At 41.8% G+C, this 22,793-nt stretch overlaps 1 protein-coding gene across 3 annotated transcripts; it reads left to right on the top strand.

Moving 5' to 3' along the window:
* Positions 1-16,530: 16,530 nt before the first annotated feature.
* Positions 16,531-21,518, top strand: LOC147624598 (uncharacterized). 3 transcript variants are annotated; one of them, XR_015269113.1, is made up of 4 exons: positions 16,531-18,145; positions 18,305-18,576; positions 21,112-21,144; positions 21,251-21,518. XR_015269113.1 is itself a non-coding variant. In XM_086819609.1 (2 exons), the coding sequence occupies exons 1-2, from the start codon at positions 17,111-17,113 to the stop codon at positions 18,506-18,508; spliced, it is 1,239 nt and encodes a 412-aa protein (XP_086675735.1). In that variant the 5' UTR covers positions 16,531-17,110; the 3' UTR covers positions 18,509-18,815. The 3 variants fall into 3 exon arrangements, 1 of the variants encoding a protein (XP_086675735.1); XR_015269114.1 differs by lacking the exons at positions 21,112-21,144; positions 21,251-21,518 and adding an exon at positions 18,866-19,286; XM_086819609.1 differs by lacking the exons at positions 21,112-21,144; positions 21,251-21,518 and having other exon boundaries at positions 18,305-18,815.
* The last annotated feature ends 1,275 nt before the right edge of the window (positions 21,519-22,793 follow it).

Raw genomic sequence — 22,793 nt, 5'->3', positions numbered from 1 at the left:
AAAGTGTTATTTTTCTTAAAATTAAATTTATGTATAAATAGATGCATAAAAGGATTTTGTTAAAATTATTATTCCCACCACTGAAGTTGATTTTATGCATAAATAGATGCGTAAAGAATCTTTATATCAAAAATTAGGATTCTCTTAAATTCTATGTTTAAACGAATGTGATGAGAATAGATGAGATGAGATGTGATGAGAATCAGATAGATGTGAATGAATGGATGGATGGATGTGATATGAATAGAAGTGATGAGAATGTGATGTGGATAGATGAGATGAGATGTGATGAGAATTAGATAGATGTGAATGAATGGATGGATGGATGTGATATGAATTTGAAGCACTTCATGAGGTTTGGAACCTTTTAAAGTTTGAGGGTGCAGGCCTTGGAGTGGGACCTTGACAACAAATGCCTTGGCAAAGTCCTTTGCCATTCTGACAGCTTCCGCATTGAGACTGGTTTGGCATTTTTCACTAAAGTATCCAATGGCATTGAGACTGGTTTGGCATTTTTCACTAAAGTATCCAATGGCATTGAGACTGGTTTGGCATTTTTCACTAAAGTATCCAATGGCTCATTCATTCCTTGAATGAATCTGGCCATCAATTGCTCTTCATCCAAAAGTGGAGAATATTTGAGGAGAAGGGCAAATGCCTGATGGTACTCTTCAATTGTCCGGCTATCCTGCTTCAATTCCAAGAACTCATTCATTTTGGCTTCCAGGAAGCCTGGAGGACAGAACCTTTTCCTGAGGTATGCTTTAAGATCTAACCAAGTCTAGGTATTTCGGTTGAGACAATTTGTCTTGCAATGGTTCCTCCATGCGACCCTAGCCGTTTCCACGATCTTTAATTTGGCGAGAGACATCTTGCTCCTCTCATTGTAACCGGTTACATCAAAGTACTCTTCTATGGCCTCAATCCATTTTTCCACTGTTTCTCCTAACTGTTCCCCTTCACCCTTAAATGGAGCAGGTTGGGATCGGTGCAGGGCTTTACGAACGTCCGGATCTAACTCTTCATCATTGTAAGAGGATCCAGTTGCCTAGCACGGGCCGCGCGCCTCATGATTTTGATAAAACGAGATTTTTGTCAACTTAACTTTAGCATCAGATTTATGATTATTTAATTTTTGAGATTCATTTCTTAAACAATAATTATTCCATCATAATTCTTAAAAACAAGATTCACTCTGATAATTTTATCAACCAATCACAACCACGAAATCAATTTGGAATCTTTTGCAAAACATCATTTATTATCAAAAGTTTTTGATATATACATAGAGCATCTCGGATCCAAAAGTCACTGCCTCAATCATGTACGCATAAAAATGCAATACTGTGAGGGAGACATGCTATGATATACACGATCCATCACTGATAAGGGTGCTGTAATTCTACTTCTAGGAATAAAGCGACTCAAAAGTCTAAAATTTGGCAAGAATTTCTCTAAAATTCTGGGGCAAATGATTAAAGAGTTGAACATAATGAACAACTCCTAGCCTTATCAAGATCATGGCTAGGGAGATATTCTGCCTGAGTCTTTGAAGCTGATTGGTATTGACATTGATACATCACCCTCCAGAGAACCACATGTACTGATGTCACTCTACAGGATCAGGGAAGTATAGATCCTCAAAGTGACGAGTGAGCCTCACTCTGCTTTCTCGGGTTGTAGCAGAGTTGATGAGATGATTGAAGGCAAAGGCGATCATATCCTGACTCTGGGGAAAGTCCAGGAATGCTAGACAGATTTGGGGTATCCATCTAAAAATCCAATTCAATTTATGAGTTTTCAATTTATGATTTCATTTCAAACATAATCTTAGCAAGTGAAAACATTTTTTTCCTAAATTTACTTTAAAAATTTAAGCAATTTCTGCTGCTGTTTCATAAGTTTACAACGGCACTCTGATACCAGCTGTGAGATCCCATTGCCCCCCTCTGTGTGCACTGGATTCCCGGTTGTTGGGTAGCAACCAACGGAAGTAGCTTCCTCTTGCGCGGGGCAAGGTTTCCCAATCGGGGCCTCGCCCTCGAATGTCCGGGCACGAGACTAATCTGGTGGTCATTCCGAAACCAAAACTGGGAAAATTTCCCTTGCCCAAAAAATGGGGACGATTCCACCTTTTTGAATTTCTTAACAAATTTTCTAACGGGGTCAAGAGACTAAACTAACCTTCATCTGATTAAACCAGATAGAAGGAAAACTATTACAAACTTAACTTGAAGAAATCAACGCTTTTTTCCTAATTGAATCAGGCACAACCCTTGATCTATTCATTTGAGAAGTTTTTAGGCTTTTATTTAACTACTCGAGTTCTAAGCGTATTCCTATTAATCAATTTTATTATTAAAACTCTATTGATTCTAGCCTATCCGGCCCATGGGTTAACCACTGGAATTTGTAGAACTAGACAAGTATTCACCCACCCATAATTGAATGCCTTTCTTAACTTTTGCTTTAGAATACAGATACGCACGCAATCCTCTTTAAGCTTTAACTTATAAAACAATCCATTGACAAACAATTATTGGTTACAGATGTCATAACTCAAAATTTCCATCCAATCCTTGTTTCTCAACAAAAACAGTATCACTCTGGACTCTCCATTGAGACCAGCTGGTCAGCAAACGAAATCCAATAACAGATTACAATAAACATTAGTCCATCATACAATATCGTCCTCGACATATGCATGGGTGTCCTCGGCACCGCGAGCCCGTGCATCGCCTGCTCTGCTGCTGCTAGTCAGAACCCTCTAGGATCCTCCTTAGGTGTCCTGGCACTTCACTCAGGGACCGCTTCGTCGGTCCTCGTCCATCGTATCGGAAGCGCACCATTTTAACCGTACGGAGGCTGGTCAAGACCTGGGCAGGCTTTGTCACGTGAGCTATCCTTTGAACACTCCCCGCCGCCAGCTATTGCAACCAAACTTCCTTTAGAAAAACACATATACCAAATGCTCCCTCCAGCATTCTGGTGTAAGACAATCCTTTAAGAAAAACAAGGTTTCTATGCAAGTTTTCAGTTTTGATTTTCTTTTGAATACAATGAGTATATCTTAAATCCGCGTCCCCAAAACTTCTTGATCGTAGGTCTGAATTCCAAAACAGAATTCCTCGAATTCTGTAACCTTGATCCTCAGATCAATTCAAAGGGTCTCAACTTAGTTTCAGATTTGGTGGGAGATTTGAGTGAATTTTCCTAAACTGGTCACATCGTCTTTCCTTGAAACTGACGAAAGAGTTTGGTCTTGGTCATAGTCTGATTCTGGGTTCGAGTCCGGTAAGGTTCTTCCTGAACTATCTTTCTCGAAAGGGGGTGATATTTCAATTACTATTTTACTGAATTTCATTCATTTAATATTCACTTAACTGATTTCTAAACTAATTACGAATTCCCATGAGGAATAAATTAATCATTTATCTGTATTTCTGATTTCGATAGATTTTTTAAATTTTCTCATTACTAGAAATTTCTCTCTCAGAGTATTTACTTATTCATTTATCAATATTCATGGAATTTAAACATAGAATTAAGAGAACTCTAATTTTGATATAAAAATTCTTTATGCATCTATTTATGCATAAAATCAATTTAATAGGAATAACACTTTTAAAATAAAAATTTTTTTGTTATGCATCCTTCCATGCATAAAAATTCAATTCAATGAAAATAACACTTTCATAATAAAAAAATTTCTATTATGCATCTTTCCATGCATAGAAATTAAATCTAATGAAAATAACACTTTTATAATAAAAATTTATTTTATGCATCTTTCCATGCATAAAAATTAATTACTCATTTTTGGGAGGTTTTTCTTTATTTCTTCAATTTATATCCTCCCTACATTTGGATTAATCTGATTGGCCCCTCAGAACCTTAATCTAAAATTTTTAGAAAATCTGGACCCTTAGGCTAAGGTCTTTTTAGCAGATTATAATTTATTTCTAATGCACCTTAGGAAATTCTTTTTAAACTTCTATTTTGGGAAAATTTATTTTAATAATAAAGGATATTTTTCCATCCAAAGATATCTAAAAATTGAGTTGCCTCTCTCTAGAATATTTTTTCTCTCTACAAGATCTTTTATTATTCTGAAAAGGGGATTGATTACAGGGGAAGATACTGGACATCTTGAGGGGCTGGGGACGTATCTTCCAATAGGTACACAGATGAAGGAACGATTGGAAATTAGGATTCAACCGGATATTTGGGAGGACTATGATCAATGACACTATGGTTTCATTAAATGATTGTTTTATGTGAAAAAGGCAATTTCATATTGGGTGTGTAAGTGGTGTGCCTAACGTTAAATTTGCATGAATATCCGATTAGGGGGCCTGGAAACTCTTTTCCCTGGTTACCCGAGACAAAACCTAACCAAATTCCTAATTGGATCCCATCACTACAGTGGTTGGGCAGTTGGCTAACCCATGGGACTGGATGGGGTTAGGCTGGACTGATGGATCCGTAAAATGAGACTCAACTCTGTTATAGTACAATAGATGAAGTAAATCTCGGATAGTAATTGTTCTATGGAAAAAGAATCAACGGTTGTGCCTCTCGATGGGGAAAAAAGCGTTGGTTTCTATGATCTAGGTGCAAGTTGCTTCCTTGATCTGACCAAGTGACTGACAAGTTCGTCGATCGGATTAGTTTGGTCAGTAATGACCCTGACTACGTTAGAGTAAAAATATCCTCGAGGAATTGCACGTGCTTTTTGGGAGAGGGAAGTTTTTATGGGTTCAATTTTTGAAGAACCGAGGGATTAGTCTCTTGTCCGAATACCTATGGTGGTGGGCGAGGCCCCGAGTGAGAGGCCCTGCCCCGTGCAAGAAGTGCTACTTCCGCTGTTAGAACCCCCGAATTCATTACGCGAAGGGGGCAGGGATCTTTCATCCCTCACCTATAAATAGACCATCATTCTTTTGTATTCTCATCTGTGAGCTATACCATGCCAGTATTACATTAAAATAATTATATTTTTTATTATCCCTTAAAAATCCTCTACTTTTGGAGAGATTGGAGCTTCTCTTTGTCTTCAACAACTCTTGGAGCTTTCTTCTCAACTCACTAAACTAATTGCTTGGTTGGGGGCTTCACTTCTAGATAAAGAAGCAAGCCAAACCTAGAGATAAGAAGGAATTTCGTGGTTTTTGTTAATATTCTCAAATGATTTCACTTCTCAACCCCTCTCAAGCTTGAGAAGTTTCTAATTAGTTATTTTTAATGCAAATCAAGCTTTCTCTAAGAACTTTAATGATTAATCACAAAAAAGTTAATCTTTATGCTTATTTTAAATGCTTTTTATGTATATCTCTCTCCCAAAGAATAGTCATTCCTATGGCTAATTCTTTAGAAAAAGAATGCTTCTCATTGTTAAATTCTTAATTCAAGACCAAACTCTAAGCTTGGTAAGCTAGAGGTTAAGAAATTACTATTTTTACGCTTTTATGTTAATAAAACTATGGTAAATTTATGATTTAATTCCATAATTTGGATTTAAGTTTAAGGATAGTTCTTCTATCATAATTGTATTACCAAGTCTTATTCTTTTCTAGAAAATTTAAAAATTATCTGTAATAGCAGCGAAGTTATGGTAAAATCTTTAGAAATTAATACATATCTTATTTTTATGCATAATGCTAAAAGAGGACTTCCTACCATATTTTAAGATGGGACATCCTATGCTAAAAGAATGATTTTCATCATATTCATGAGAAACTAATTTTTAGTATTTATGCATAAATAATTAATTAAATAAAAGAGAAATTTTTATAATTTTATTTTTATGCAAAAAGAGAAATTCCCATGATAATGGAGATCCATGTAGTTAAATGGAAAAAGAGAAAATTCAGGTATATTAAAATAGTGGATATTTTTATTTAATTTTAAGAGAAATTTTAGATAAATTTATTTTATGCATGAGAAATTTTTAAATAATAAAAGAGGAATTTCCATGACATTTGGAATTCAATCATTTAAATGGTAAAAGTGTAATTCTTGGCATATTTAAAATAATGGATATTTTTATTTTAATTAAAAAAAGAGTAATTTTAGATAAATTTATTTTATGATAAAAGAGGAATTCCCATGACATTTGGAATTCAATCATTAAATGAGAAAAAGAGAAATTTTAAGCATATTTAAAAAAAGGATATTTGTATTTAGTTAGAAAAAGAATTTTTATGGTATTTAAGTAGAGAAAGATTTAAATTAAATTTTGGTGATAAAAGAGGAATTTTCACCATAATTCCACCTAGAGAATTAGGGTTGATAAATTAAATTGGTAGAAGAATATCTTTAGATATTTTATGTGGATAAATCACCAAATTGATATTTACCCAAAATTAGATTAAATGGAAGAAGAGTATTTTCATAAAAATCTGATATTCTCATATAAAACCATTTCTTAATCTATTATGGTTAGAATGAAATTCATAAAGTTGGAATTTTTTTACAGTAAGAAGTTCAGTAGACGTTTATCTGAAGAAAATCCTTGGAATCAAAGTTAGACATAAACCGAATGATTTTCGTTAGACCACGACTGTGAGAGGGACGGCCAATAAAATACTTGTTCATCTCTCGATCTGAATCAAGCAAAAACTTCCTGATTAATTCCAGTTCTTAATACAAAGAATAGACTACCATTGAATTAACCGAGTTTTTTCTTGACCAAAATCACCAAGAATCTAGTTGGACATTCAGTGAAATGATGGGTAGATTACCTTGATGAGAGATCAATGATTCTCATTAAGAAAATATGGATTAATGAAAAAAAAAGGGTTTTGTGGAACCAATCTCAAACTGGGAATTTTACTTGCATAGAACCTCTGTTTTCTTTTAAAGGATTGTTTTATGCTAGAATGCCGGAGGAAGAGTGTTTGAATTTTTAGCTTGTGTGCCAAATAATTTATTGAGTTCATCCCATGCATCTTTTGCCCATTGTATCCCTGTGATGTGATGAATGATTTCATCATTTAAACTGAGTGCATTAAGTCCTAATGCTTTTTCATTCCTGCTCTTCCACTCATTTTCCCCTCTCACCTCTAGGCATTCATCTCTTCCCTCAACTAGCCCCCACATATTTTTCCTCATGAGCAGATACATGGTTTTTGTCTGCCATGTGTAAAACTGCTCCCCATTAAATTTGGCTATTTCTTGTGCTGTACTCATGATAATGTGAAAGGGGTCTTACCTCTTGTTAGATCGCTGTAACACCGCTACGGGCGCTACCACAGGAGGGAACAGCCTTTGGTTCACCACCGAGCCATAGAGGAAGAATGAGGATTGCCCCTCATCCCCCAGGCTATATAGTGTGTGGCCTGTCGTCCACACTAGCCTGGCTGCCCATGACTCCGCACGGGCGTCCTCTCCCACTGAATCCCAGACATGGCCATCCGGTCTACCCCGTCGGTCATGTCACAGGCGTTACAGCCTACGTGACATTACCCCCCCTTAAGAAGAGTTTTCATCCTCGAAAACAAATTGGGGAAACCTCTTGGAAATTGCACTACGGCGTTCCCAGGTAGCTACCTCCTCATCCCTATCTGTCCATTTAACAAGTACCTCCTGGTACACTTTATGTCGGGTTTGTCTGTCACGATACTCTAGAATCTTTTCAGGTTCATGTGGTATCTTTGGTGGCTCTATCAAGTCCACCAAAATCTCTGGAGAAACTGAACTGATTTCTTCAGTTTACTGACATGGAAGACAGGATGGACTTGAGAACTCTCCGGTAACTCAAGTTTATATGCTACGTCCCCAATCTTCTTAAGGATTTTAAAAGGACTACAATATCTCGGAGAAAGTTTATCACACTTTCCCGTTTTCATGGTTTCTGACTGCGCAGGAACCTTGAGGAATACAAAGTCACCTTCTGCAAAGGTCACCTTTCTACGTCCTTTATCCGCATAAGTTTTAGCGCGATCCTGAGTGCTACGAATGCTCTCACGTGCGGCTCTGAGCACATCATTCATATCTTCAAGGAAATCCTTGACAGATTGAATCTTCTCCTTTTGTAGGCCTACAGTCATCGGAGATCTCGGCTGGAATCCATACATTAACATGAATGGTGTAAATCCAGTCGCTGAGTGTTATAGGCAAACTCCAACAAGGGCAAGTACTGTTCCCAATTAGATTGCTTCTTACTAACATAAGAACGCAACATATCCTCTAGAATTTGGTTAACTCTTTCAGTTTGACCATCAGACTCCAGATGATCTGCCGTACTCATACTCAAAGTAGTATCCAACTTTTTGAAGACTTCCCTCCAAAAATGACTGTTGAACTTTCTATCTCTATTCGACACTATATCTGCGGGCAGGCCATATAGCTTGTAGAGATGTTCAATAGAGATGTTCAATAAAGAGTTTTGCCAACTCTGGCATTTTAACAGTTTTCTTCGTGGCAATAAACTTTGCCATTTTAGTTAACCTGTCCACTACCACCCACACCGAGTCATTCCCTCGACTCGTCTTGGGTAAACCGATAATGAAATCCATGGAAATGCTTTCCCATTTCCCTTGAGGAATCTCCAGCGGATGGAGTAGTCCTCCAACCTTAAGACGTTCATGTTTATTGACCTGGCACTTACTGCATTTCAGCACATAAGTCTAGACATCCTTAAACAAACTAGGCCAATAAAACTGTCTTTTTACTAGTGCATAGGTCTTCTGAATCCCGGGATGACCCGCACTTGGACTATCATGACTTTCTTTAAGAATTTGGGCCTGAAAGTCACCAATAGTTGGTACACATACTCTACCCTTGTAGAGTAAGTATCCGTCGTCAATGGAGTAATTAGCATATTTCTCCCCCCGACGAAGTTTATCACTCCCCTTTGAAGCTGTGGCAGTCAAAGGTGATGAAGGGCCTACGTCAGAGCTCTCCGGCTCCAAACTATATCCAGAAGACACGACTAGTCTCTCCGGACTAACTCTCGCTTCCCTTCCCATTGCACCTTCAGCCTGTCTCTCCGGGACTAGCAATACGTGCCAACGAGGGAGGTGGTCGCGTCTGTGAAGAAGTGCGTACGCGTTACAGCGCGCCAGACCTCTGTAAAAGATGGATCGTGCTCACATAAACCACGTAGTGACTCCAAGAAATCATTCTTGAAGACTGTGAAACTAAGTTCATTAATCTGTGGCATGCGACTAAGTACATCTGCCACCACGTTATACTTACCTTTCTGGTAACGTATCTGAAGGTCAAACTCCTGTAGAATCTACGCCCATCGAGCTTTTCTACCCTTCAGTTCATTTTGACTTGAAAGCCATTTCAAACTTTCATGGTCCGTCCGGACCTCAAAAGTAGCACCATATAAAAAGTGTCTCCACTTTTTCAGTGCATGAACTATCGCTAGTAACTCTCGCTCGTAAGCCGAGTAGTTACGTTGCGCACGATCTAACTTTTTACTCTCAAATGCAATTGGGCGTCCCCTTTGCATAAGTACGGCCCCAATGGCCTCGTTACTAGCATCTGTTTCCAAAACAAACGGCTCATTTGGATCGACAATAGTCAAAACAGGTGCAGCTGCTACGGTCACCTTGAGCTTATCAAAGCTCTTCTGTTGGGCTTCCCCCCAACTAATGTTTTTAGTTTTTGACCGTAAACTGGTCAGTCAACGGGACTGCGATCTTCGCGTAGTCCTTCACATACTATCGGTAGAACCCCGACATGCCAAGAAAAATCTGCAGTTCCTCGAGATTCTTCGGCGCTGGCCATTTAAGAATAGTTTCTACTTTTTCTGGCTCCATCCGCGTACCATCGGCGAATATAATATGGCAAAGGTAGTGAATTTCTATTTCAAAAAATTCACATTTGCTCTTTTTTGCAAATAGTTTGTGCTCTCGCAACAACTCGAACACTAGACGCAAATACTCTCTGTGTTCTTTCTGTGTCTTACTGTACACAAGAATATCATCTAGGAAAACTACTACGAATTTTCCCAGATATGGACGTAAAATACTGTCCATCAGCGTCATAAACGTCGCTGGAGCATTTGGTTAGCCCAAATGGCATAACCAAAAACTCAAAATGCTCGAAACGGGTCCTAAATGAGCTGTCTTCACAACATCTTCTTGTTTAATTCTAACCTGATGATATCCTGATCTCAGGTCTATTTTTGTGAAGTATCTCGATCCGTAGAGTTGATCAAACAACTCATCATGCGTGGCATCGAATACTTGTTCTTAATCGTTATCTGATTAAGAGCCCTATAGTCTATGCACATCCGCATAGATCTGTCTTTCTTCTTTACCAGAAGAATAGGCGATGCCCACGGACTTGAACCAGGCCAAATAAAGCTTTTGTTCAAATATTCCGTCAATTGTTTTTCCACCTCCTGTGCCTCGGAGTGGCTTAATCTATAAGCAGGTTTGCTTATAGGTCATAACTTCGATGCCATGGTCTACTTCTCTAGATGGTGGTAAACCATCTGGCAAATCATCAGGAAAAACATCCTGAAATTCCTCTAGTAAATTCATTAAAGTATCTACGTACTTTTTCTTTAATGTCTCTTTCACCTTGGATTTTTTCTTGTTTGAATCACATGCATGCCAAACAGGGTTTTCAAACAGTGGGTCTCGTCCAAGGCTATTTTATTTTCCTTGTTTGTCTACGCAAACATCATTTATAGTTTCATCTACGAAAACAGAATTTAAAAGAGGGTAACAAGCATATACCTCTGCTATCTGGTCTCTGCGGACCGCTGTGCACAGCTCCATGGAGGAAATAAGTGGTGTGGCGGGGACAGTACAGTCGCCCTGCAGGGTAATGACTCTACCTCCATGCTCAAAACATAGCGTATTATGTAGGTAATTCCGAGCTAGACTAGGGCCCAAGCCATACAGCCACTCCCTGCTGCCTAGATATACGTCTGCTCTGGCTAAGTGCATGACCTGAAAGTCAAGCGGAGCCTCGTAGTCCTGCATAGATAATGGGACCCCCAATACTACGGTATTCCATACCGTTTTGTCATATCCGTTGGCTAGGCCAACAGTATACTCATGATCACTCCGGGTCCCAGTCAACCTCAACTTCTTGACTAACGAGTAGTTCAAGAAGTTGTGGCTAGCTCCATCATCAATAAAAACTGTGACTCTACGGCCACATATGGTGCCATACATGCGCACCATGTCATGCGGACCTACAATAGGCTGCCACATCGCTGGTGTCACTGAACAAGCGTGATGCTCATCACAATGACACACTGTCACCTCTCTGAACTCTGCGGAACTGAGAGGGAGTCTCTGCACTGTATGCAACTGCCTAGAGGATTTACCATCTTTTTTGGGCTCGTTGCCACTCGTGCTGGCTTTAGACTTTGGACACTCAGCCTTCGTGTGCCCTACATCACTGCCTAGAGGATTTACCATCTTTTTTGGGCTCGTTGCCACTCGTGCTGGCTTTAGACTTTGGACACTCAGCCTTCGTGTGCCCTACATCATTGCAATTAAAGCAGTGATTTTCCTTTCGCGCTTTAATATACTGCTCTTTCTTTTGGATTTCGATGTCTCTTTTCTTCTTGGATGGTCGCGGTTTTTTAGACCAATGACCACCCTGTCCTTCCTGGTCCGTACTATCCTCTTGTTTATCACCGCGGAACCCTTTTCTTTTAAGGCCTGACCTCCTCTTTTCACTACCCTCGGCCCTGCTCGAACCACCACGCGCACTACGGCGCTTGATGTCATCGAATATCTGCGCATACTTAATTGCCTCTGATAAGTCTTTAGGCTGTAAGGGCTCTACGTACTCAAGGTAATCATCTTTGAGGCCTCTTTTAAAGCCTCGCAATGTCTGGAATGCATCGATCCCCTTTAGCTTGAGTACCATCTCCCTATAGTTTGAGATGTATTGAGTCAAGGATTTGTTCTCCGTCGAGCACTTGTCCCATAACTCCCAGCTTCTCTCCGCCTCATTAACAGGCAAAAACTCTTTTCGAAACATCGTTTCAAACTCCGTCCAAGTGGCAGGACGAGTTGTCAAACTCATCCACCACTTGTACGCTTTGCCGGTTAATGAGAGGCTAGCCTCTACAGGAGGCTGTATCCGGCTAGGCTGCTATCGCAGCGCGTGCAAATCTGACCACTTCGCTAGAAACATGTTGACCGAGTCCTTGTTTCTCTCCTCCTCGCCACCAAAACTAAGCGGCTTTAAGTCTTTCAATTACGACGAAGCTGTCTCTACGGACGGCCCCGCAGGCGCATCGGCGGCCTGTACTCCTACAACCACTGGAGGAGTTCGTCTATCACGAGGAGTCGGAGTACTAGCCGAGGCGGTTGCTGTCAGTGCATCTAACCGTGTGGAGATGCTCTGTAGCATTCGTGACTAAGTCAGCCTGGACTTTACCCATATTGTTCAGTTTGGCATTAAGATATTTAAAAAGTCCACTAGAGAGTCTGTCTCTGCCAGGACGTCGGCAGGGTCCAATAGGTCATAATCATCGTCGTCATACTCCAAGAGGTCCTCGGTCCCCTCGGCGACGTCAGTGTTCATGTCATCTGCCTCATCAGCCAGAAAGGGGTCATCTGCTAATGCAGCTACTGTGGGCTCGCTGGGTCCTAAGGCGGGGTCAACGGACGAGGAGGGTGCTGGCGGATCACGCGTGATCGACGAGCGCACTCCAGACCGGACAACGGTCGGGCGTATACAGCCTAACAATTCAGTCGGGGTCAAACCCGCGACCGAGGACAAGAGACCTGAAAACCCTAGAGAAGTAGAAGGCGGTGGGGACACAGTACGCCTAGCACACATCCTTAATTCTTGCACAAAGAAAAATGCGAGAACTCGAAAATTACAAAAAAAACGCTAATAAAATGAGCAGTGATGGAGAAAGAATAGTCACCCCCCTGACGGTCGCCTGCGACGAGCGACTGTCGATTTGTGTTGCGCTGCGAGCCCCTACAAGCATCGCTACTCCGAGATGCTCCGATCCGAGAGAAAAGTGCCTGCAACTTATAATAAAAAATTTAATTTCCTCGGGAAGCTGTGCCTGAAACATCCTGGATTATCCCTCCAATGCCGGGAGAGAAGTGTTCGTTTGGAGAGAAGTCTTCATTTGAATTTATTTATTTTAATAATAAAATAAAATGAAATTCAAAGATAAAGGATGGCCGCCTGTGGTGGCTGGCCGTCGAATGTGGCTGGCCGTCGAATGTGGCTGGCCGTCGACTACTGTGGGCTAGGCAGGCCGCCCGTGGAATGGCCGCCGCCTATGGGCCGGGCAGGCCGCCTGTGGCCACCCGTGGTTGGCCGCCCATGGTGGCTGGTCGTCGACGTTGGCTGCGCCTGGCGGCCTGGGCTTAACTTCGCCCGCCCAGGTGGTCTTCCCCCCTCCCCTCTGCACAACAGCATTTACGGGTGGTCTTCGCCCCCTCTCTCTGCACAACAGCATTTACGAGTGGTCTTCGCCCCCCCTCTACACAATAGCAGCCTCCCTCCCCTCTCTGCACAACAGCATTTACGGGTGGTCTTTGCCCCCCCCTCTGTGCAACAGCAGTTTCGTGTTTAGGCTGGCCGCCGGCCGACAGCACCAAGCAGCCGCATTATTTTTTCTAGCCGCACTCACCCGACGCAATGCTCCAGCGGCATCTTTCTCTACACAGCCACTTGCTCAGGCGACCTCTCTCTACACCCAATCGAAAATGTGTTTTTGCAGACAAGCTTCAACGCCAAAAGAAAAACGAAAAATGCTTACCTGCAGATTCGCTTTGGTGTGTGCGAGAGAGCGAGAGAGAGAGAGAGAGAGAGAGAGAGAGAGAGAGAGAGAGAGAGAGAGAGAGAGAGAGAGAGAGAGAGAGAGAGAGAGAGAGAGAGAGAGAGAGAGAGAGAGAGAGAGAGTTCTTCCTTTTGTTCTAGCCGCCTCCCTCCACACAGTCGATTGTGGAGATAAGGATGAGATTTTGAATGGTTGAAAACCATTGAGTGGGTTCCGATCCCCCGATCACGCACAGACCCTGACGACCCAATCGAACCGACGCTCTGATACCAGTGTTAGATCGCTGTAACACCGCTACGGGCGCTACCACAGGAGGGGACGGCCTCTGGTTCACCACCCAGCCATAGAGGAAGAATGAGGATTTCCCCTCATCCCCTAGGTTATATAGTGTGTGGCCTACCGTCCACACTAGCCTGGCCGCCCATGACTCCGCACGGGTGTCCTCTCCCACTGAACCCTGGACGTGGCCATCCGGTCTGCCGCCGTCGGTCACACAGGCGTTATAGCCTACGTGACACCTCTTGATCCAATTTCAAGATTCAAGGGCAGTGTCTACCCTTTTACAGCTCAATCTGGTGTCTAGGAGATGATTACAACAACAGATTTATCAGCATAAAATCACCAGAAATTACATTAAATCAAGGGTAACCAATTTTGTACGGAATAATTGGAGTATCAAACCATCTCCGAATTGCAATCTGAAGTTACAAGGATCTGTATCACATACCTATGGTTAATTTGAACCCTTAATTGCACCAAAATATAGTGATTAGCATTGATTAATCATTGATTAGCAAATTAATCCTCTATTTTGTGTGCAAAAAATAGAGTATGCGGGGAGCCCAGATCTGAGGCCTTAGAGTTCAAATGAGCTCAAATCCTTTCAAGGCCATCAATAGCAATTAGTCTAGTAGAGGATTAAGCCAAGAAACACAAGATTTGACCAAACATTGAATGCTTAATCTCTATTTTACCAAAGTCACCTGTAGATTTGATGAAGACCTTGGATCTCACTGTAGACTTGATCAAATCAAATTCTGACTTCACCAGCTTGTAGAGCATGCTTGAAAACCCCCAGGACTAAGAGGAATTAGGCTGATTCACCTTGAGTGAGTGTAGATCTGAGATCTCCTTCAGAAAAACGGCGCTTCTTAATCAGCGAAAATCGGGAGCTTGCGCCGGGGTGGTTTGAGGTATTTCTTGAATGAGCTGGAGCACAAATGAGTTAGCTATGTTGGGCTAGAAGCATTTGAGCTAATGTTGAGCCTACAAGGAGAGGGAGCTCCTCCACCAGCTAGGGGTACAAAGGGTTAGTTGAAAAAGAGAAAAAAATATTAATTATCTATTAATCCTAATTAGCCAGATAATTAGCAAGATAATGGGCTCACAAATTGATGGATTCTAGGCTAGGCTAATTCTATTTTTCTCTCTTTTATATTCGAATAAACTAATGGCCACTTTCAACATTGAAGGTGTATATTTGGTCCACTTTTGATACCGAGAGTGTTATTTGGGAAATAGGGGAAGGGAACGTCCCCTTATGTTTATAAAATTTTGGGGAGGACTATTACACTCCCCGCCATACTTTATGTATGGTTTTTTTTCCAAACAAGCACATATTCATATGACTTGAACGATGACATGTAACTCGAATTCAGATGTGCTAACATCTCCAATTTGTAATTATCCTTTTTGTGAGGTACTTTAAGATCTCCATCGATCATAAGCATAGGCGTGTGGTTCATCATCGGACGTGCCTCTGGCACCCTTTCCAAGTATGTTTACAGATTTATGTTTGTTCGATCAATTCAAGATACTTATAAGTAAAACTACATGGTTGTATATTTGTACAAGATGACCCACAGCTAATGAGATAGAAGCGAAGACACATAGTGAACTATCACTACTGCAAAATTTAGCAGAGCCTTCAAAATGAAGAGCTTTCTATACATGCGGGATAAGGCTACCCAAGCATCCTAGTTCTTCCTTGAGAGTGATTTTAAAGTGTTAGAGAATCTCGTGCTTTAAACTCGCGACTTCATTTTTGTAAATTGTTTTCTAATCCCTATCCATGAGCCGTTTGTGAGGCTTGGGAAAGGGAGATCTCTCCCTTTTGCAAGACTATCTATTGAAAAAAGGTGTGGGTTCCTTGTTAGCCTCTTATAACCTTTGAGATACAGGGGAAACAAAACTATACGACCGATAGCGACTACTCTCCTGGCCATGGGGGATTCCCCCATGGTGGCGAGACCAAGGGATCTTTCATGCCTTACAAGATGTGGCCACTTAAAATGATTTTACTTGGAGCATTTGGTGTATCTCGATAATGCAAAATTATTTGGTATTTCATAATGTAGACTTACACAAATGCCCAAGCCTGAGGTATGCTCTGTGTGTACAGATGAGGATGATTCTCAAAGCAGAAAACACTGTGTGCCAGGCTCAGCAATTCCAGGATAGAGGTTGAGGAAGCGCTGGCTATCAACGAAACGCTTGATCTAGATCATCAGAGCGGATTGGGCAAGATAGGAACAAGAATGGTCGGAAGTTGGGAGTAAACTTGAAGAAGAAGATGCTGAATTGGCCCGCTTTATCTTAGATCTGATGGATGTAAAAAATTCCATACAAAACGAATAATACCAAAAAAAAAGTAAATTGTTTTCTAACATTTGTAAATTTTGGGCGCTAAAGATGACGGCGACTGCAGAAGCTAAATTAAGCGTCCGCTAAGATTAAGCGGCCGTCAAAAATGACGGGGCCAAGGCAGGCCGCTAAAGATGACGGGAGACGGCAAACATGACGAGGTTAGTGGTTCGGTTGAGGGGGCATAGAGAGAGAAAGACAGAGGAAACAGAGCATCTTGGCTATGGCGGAGCTGTAACTTTTTAGGGTTTTGCTGGTCTGCACAGGGTCGTTACGTGGTGAGAGCTCTTAGAAAGGAGGGTTTTCGGTGCTGAAATAGTGCTTAAAGCTTGCTTTGTATATTGAAAGTTAGGGTTTCGCGTGTTTTCTCTCTGTGAGTTGTCTGCAACGTAGGGGGTTGTGTTAGTGAAGGTGTCTGCCTTGCTTCTGCTTGGCAAGGGGTTCCTGTCTTCTTCTTCTCTTTAAGCTTCTCTGCAGGGAAGGGTTTGTGGTGCGTGTCTTGCTTGTGCCTATGCTTTGAGGGTTTTGACTTCTCTGCAAAGCAGGGTTTGTGAAAGGTAGAAGGGCTTTTTTTACTTAACATGGGGCATGGTTACTGTGGTGGTTGAGCCTCTTCTTTAAGCTTATGCTTTAGGGTTAGGGCTGGAATTAGCTGCTTCTCTGTGCCAAGATTAGGTCTTGACTTGGATTAGGTTTGGAATTTTCTTCTGTGTGCGGAATTAGTTGTTGTCCATGGACGAGGCTTGGGAGCGTGCAGTGGAGGCTGCACGTGGAGGGGAGGACCATGAAGCTGTTCGTGCTTTAACTCTTGATGGGGCTGTCAAATGCTCGCAGGGACGGTTGCCTGCAGCCGCACTCCTTGAGCAATTCTCGCAGCTCCGCGTGCTCTCAATCGCGAACGTTGGCCTTGCCTCCCTTGCAGATTTCCCTTCCCTTCCCCACCTGGAGCGCCTCATCTTGAGTGACAACCGCATCTTGGGAGGCCTCGAGTCCCTTGTCGAGGCAGGCCTTGTTTCGCTTCGTGACCTTGACCTGTCTAACAACAAGCTTCAGTCCCTTGAGGACCTTGCCCCCCTTGCCAAACTGAATTTACTCTCTTTGGATCTCTACGAGTGCCCTGTCACTCGCATCCAAGACTACCGTGCCAAGGTCTTCTCTTCTATCAAGTCTCTGCAGTATCTTGACAAAGCTGACACAGAGAACATTGAGCGCCTGGAGTCGGACGAAGAAGAGGACGACGATGATGATGAGAATGTCGGAGATGGCCTTGATATTGATGACTATGAAGCTGCCGGTCTGCAGAAACCTGGGGCAATGAGCACCCCGTTCCATATTAATGTGGAAGATGATGAAGGAGCTGAGGATGATGAGGATGGGGAGGAAAGCGATGAAATTGATGAAGAGGAAGATGAAGGCGTGCACTACAACGGTGTGGTGAATCATGTAGGGCAAGTGAATGAGTACAGTGGGTCCGAGGAGGAGGAAGATGAAGAAGATGACGATGATGATGGGGAAGGGGATGCAGTGGAGGTGCATGACATTGAAGAGACAGAGGAGGATGAAGATGAAGGTGGAGATGAAGAGGATGCAGGAGAAGGGGAAGAAGAAGATGATGATGATGAGGATGATGACGAAGGGGCTGAGCTGGCTTTATCTTTGGAAGGTGAAATAGATGCACAAGACGAGGCTCGAGATGATGAAAACGGTGAGCTTGGCGATGAAGACGTGGTCATTGAGAACGAGGGGGAAGCCGACGAAGATGATGTGGTAAATTCCTCGCCCCTTTTATTTTTTCTTGGCTGTTTGTACGTAAACTCGGCTGTTTGTTTGTGGACTCGATATGTGATGCGTATTTGTGAGACTGTCAACAAGAAAGTTGCAGTTTTAGTGTGTTCATGCTTCTGAAAGCTGGTCTGTTTTGTGTAGGAGTACTATGGGTCTGGTTATTCTGTGAGAGTTGAAGATGAGGATGTGGAGCCTGGAGATGATGAGGATGAAGATGACGATGAGGAGCATGGTGAGGGTGCTCCAGCAGCGCCATCTTCTAAACGGAAGAGATCGAAAGACAAAGACAGCGATGATGATGATGAGGAGGAGGAGGACGACGACGAGAGGCCTCCGAAGCGTTGATGACATCCTTCACTAGACCAGCTTTCGTTAAACCTGCATGAATTCATGGTTCATGCCTTTGACAAAAGGTATTCAAGGTGCTTTTTTTAACAACTTGTGTTTCACAGATACTTTGCAACTATTCTTTGCTTGTAACAAATGTATCAGTAAGGACATAGTGGCAGCCTTGACTTTTTTGGTGAGGGGTTTAGATTTCAATGTGATTTAGGTTATAAAAGTAGGCATCTAACCCCACTAAGTTTTTTGTCTTTCTTTCGTGTGCATATGGTGAAGCGTTTTTTAAATTATGAATCAGGTACATTTGTTAGATGTTCTTTGCTTTTATGGTTTTTTTAATTGTTGTTTTATGGTTTACAGGTAAGGCTGTATGCTTATTTGTCCTAAAGTTCACTTTGTGATGTTTTCCTCCGGCTAAGGCTGATTCAATTGGTGTCCGTTGTGATTAAAATTGAGTAGCTCAGGCCTAAGTGTGTTGCAAAGTTCCTCATTTTTGGGGAAAAAGTTAAAAGGTTTTGGTGATGGGGCATCTTTGATGCTGTCATGGCTGGTTTAAGAATTAAGTTTAGTAGTAGGAATTCTTCTTTTTCCCTCAAGGTGTTGTTTCAACGAGTGTGGGGAGTCGTTGAGAGTTCACCCAGAGCAGCTCAGTGCTAGGAAAAACTGCATGTTTGTGGGAAAAACTGTATCGATATCCTTTAAGAAAGAAAAGAGAAGGGAGTTAATTTTTTAATTGAACATACAAACCCGAAGATTTTCATTTGTTTTTTCACCATCTACCGTTGGTTTCCATGTGTCTTCTACCGGCAAGTTGGATCAACTTGCCTTGTAGAATTTCTTTGTATTTATTTGTTCTTTTGTAGCTAATTGGTCGTTAAAAAAGCAAGCTTGATAGAAATTCTTTCGTTGTCTTTGCTTTTCTAGTTGGTTCAACATTGAAATTGCATGGGCATGTGTTTTTTTGTCCTGGTTGGTTGGTTTGTTTTTTTGGTGTGTGTGTGTGTGTGTGTGTGTGTTTTTGTGTGGTTTTGTTATGCTCACGTCTAGTTTTGCAGGTTTTCTTTATTTTGATTATTTCTTCTCCTTTTCTTCTGTGGTTTCGTTATGTCTAGTTTTGCAGGTTATAACTTATCATTATTTTTATTATTTCTTCTTGCGTTAATCTTTCTTGCTTCTGCCTTGTTTGTGTTTAGTCATTCTCTTTTCATTCAAATTATTCATAAGTTCAGATTGCTCTGGCCTTCTGATTGTAATATTGGTTTCCATGTGTGCTATTCCCCTTTTACTGGCAAGTTGGATCAGCCAATGGAAACTTTGGTCTGGTAATACTTCATTATTTCTTACAGTGAGATTTGCATGTGACTGTTTTAAGCGCTTTCTTAACAAGCTCCCAGGGTGGAGGCTTGTTGCACACATACACAGGTGAAGGTGCATGGCGAGGGTGGGTGGTTATGTAGATAAACGTGTACGGTGAGGGTGTGAATGCATGGTGAGGGTGTAAAGCAGTTACGTTTGGTGAACCATACACAGACTGGTAAAGGTGCACGGTGAGGTTATAACAGTGGTTATTACCCCGAGGTTGTGTTTGGGGATTACCATGATCTTCTGCAATGTGCAGTATGGGTTAGAGCCTGGTCGTGCAATAGCTAAAATCCAGCTTCCCAGCTCAGCGTCTCGGGCCACCTCCAAGTTACCCCTCAACAGCCTCGGTGCAGTTAATGCATGGCGTGACGAGGAGTTGACAGAAATGGTTGGATCCCGCTAGATGAAAGGGAGGGGATTTGGAGGGAGTTAACATGACTGGTGGCTGCTCTGTTTCCAGCATTTAAGGTGCCATGCTTTCATGCACTTAGTCATTTCAAACCAATTCACCTGGACACTGTGTGTGGGGTGACAAGCTGGAACGTTGGATTTAGCTATGGCACGACGGTAAGTGTTGAATGCACCCTTTGACGACTATCTGAAATCATTGTGTCAATAAAAATCTTTCTAAGAAATGGAGGTCTTTGATTTTGTTGATGGGTAAAACCGAAGCCCTGAGGAGGAGCAGAATTTCTTACGTACAGAGATGGACAATCCTCAGAAATCACAACCAATGACGAGTCTTAAAATGCAACGATCTTTGATGTGCAGTTTTGCATCCATCTCTCTCTCTCTCTCTCTCTCCCCCAAGATCTGGATCTCTCTCTCTCTCTCTCTCTCTCTCTCTCTGTCTCTCTGGCTCTGTGTCACCCCCCAAGGGGGAAACAGTGTCCCAACTCTCTCTGTCTCTCTCTCTCTCTCTCTCTCTCTCTCTCTCTCTCTCTACCAGCAAAGTGGGTGTCTCTCTCTCAGTAAAGTAGGTGTACCAAATCTGAGGTCTACATCTCTCTCTCTCTCTCTCTCTCTCTCTCTCTCCGTCTCCTTGGTGTTCACAACTCTCTTCTCCCCCCTCTGTGCACAGTGTCTTTCTAGCTTGATCTCCCCCTACAAAACAAAAGAGAAAAGTACAGAAAAAGAACTGACGTCTCTTGTTTTCCGAGTATTCATTTCTCTCTTAAGAGATGGTGAAGAGCATGCATACGTATTTGATCATAGATCTCATAGAATGTGTGGTGTGTATGCAGGCTAACACACATTACTTGACGTTAAATTTACAAGTAAGTGGATCACAGTTTATTTATTGGTCTTTTAATAGGAAAATGCAAGGCCTTTCCAAACTGGTTTTCTCAAATTTTAGACGTGATGTTTTGGTTTTGTTTACAGGTTTTGGGGAAGGAAATGCTTTTTGAAGTGGACAAAGCTCCCAGGTGTGAACACATAGCAAGTGGGACCTTCAAGTCATCCCAACCAAAATGCATTTCCCATGAAACTTTCAATATCACTACCTTTCCTTAAATTCTAGTTCCCTCGCTCCTTCTCACTAGTTAATCGTCAACGTTTAAGATTTTGAGAGAAAATCTGTTACTTCTTATTCACCATAAATTTATTGTTAACAAAAAAAGAAAACTCTCAAATAATTGCTTAAGAATTCAATGAAAGTGTACCCTATAACACAAACTAGTTGGGAACCCGTGCAGTCTTTTGAGGCTTCCAAAATCAAATTCTACCCAAACCTCCTCCTCCTCTTCCCTAACCTCTAAATTCTGGCCACGCTGCAGCTTTGTGAAACTCTTGCTTTAGATAATATAGAGATGAAAGTAAGTACGCTGGGATAATCGAATTTACTTGTATGAAAATAAAGACGTTAGAAATATGCTAATGTATTTACGCTAATAAATTGGACGCCCAATTAAAGACCAGAACCAACCTGATGAAAATATCTCGCTGAAGGCCATAACGTCTGTCCCCAACCAAATCTTTCCATCATTTTGAGTCTTCAATAATGGGTGTTGAGTTTGAGCACAATAATGTGGCATGCAAGGGTGTCGATCCACAAATTTGGATTCTTTTCACACACATGGGTGCTAATGTTATTGTCACAGATCTGGATGTACTAAGTTAAATTAATGTTATCGGGAAAATGGTTGCTACTAAATGAAATTAATGTTACTGTAACAGATATTGGTGCTGCTAAGTTAAATTACAAAATTAAGGGGGGTACGTCTTAAGTTAAATTAATGTTATTGACAATAATTCAATAGACCTTTAAGGTCCCCTCACCTTTTTCTCCTATCTTTTTTCTGTTCTTTACTGTTACTTTCTCCCCCCTCCCCTAGCGCTCCTTCCTGCTTTAGTGTCCAGGAAGAAGCCAATTAAAACGGAGCATTACTTTTAATCTCTCAATGCTGCCAGCCTCTCTCCTCTCCGCTTTAATAAATAATTCCAGAAGCTCTCTCTCCCCCTCAAACACTTCCTCTCTCCAGAAAATCTCTCTCTTTCTCTCTCTCTCTCTCTCACACACACACACACTCACGAGAATTCTGCAGTCTCTGTCTCTCTCGCGTGTATGGTTATTTCACAATTCAACTATTGCTTCAAGCTTGAACAAGCTTCAATCTCTCAATGCTGCCAGCCTCTCTTACCCCCCCTCTCTCTCTCTCTCTCTCGCGCACACACATTCTGTAGGCTCTCTCTCTCTCTCTCTCTCTCTCTCTCTCTCAAGAAATCAGGGAACCAGTTAAAAACGAGAGAGCAGAGGAGGGGGGGGGGAGCGGGAGCAACTCTTTTAGTTTCCTAATCAGGTGCCAATTGAGAGAGAGAGAGAGAGAGCTCTAGAGAGAGGGGCAAGTTTACTTTTTAATGAGGTTCAGCTGGGCAGCTTCTCTCATCTTCTCTTTTTGTTGAAGTCAGGCCTTTGAGACACACG

The sequence above is a fragment of the Cibotium barometz genome, chromosome 25 (assembly GCF_041138505.1).
Source record: "Cibotium barometz isolate CiBa-2024 chromosome 25, ASM4113850v1, whole genome shotgun sequence".
NCBI classification, from domain to species: Eukaryota; Viridiplantae; Streptophyta; class Polypodiopsida; order Cyatheales; family Cibotiaceae; genus Cibotium; species Cibotium barometz.
This window is presented reverse-complemented; position numbering and strand designations above follow the sequence as displayed.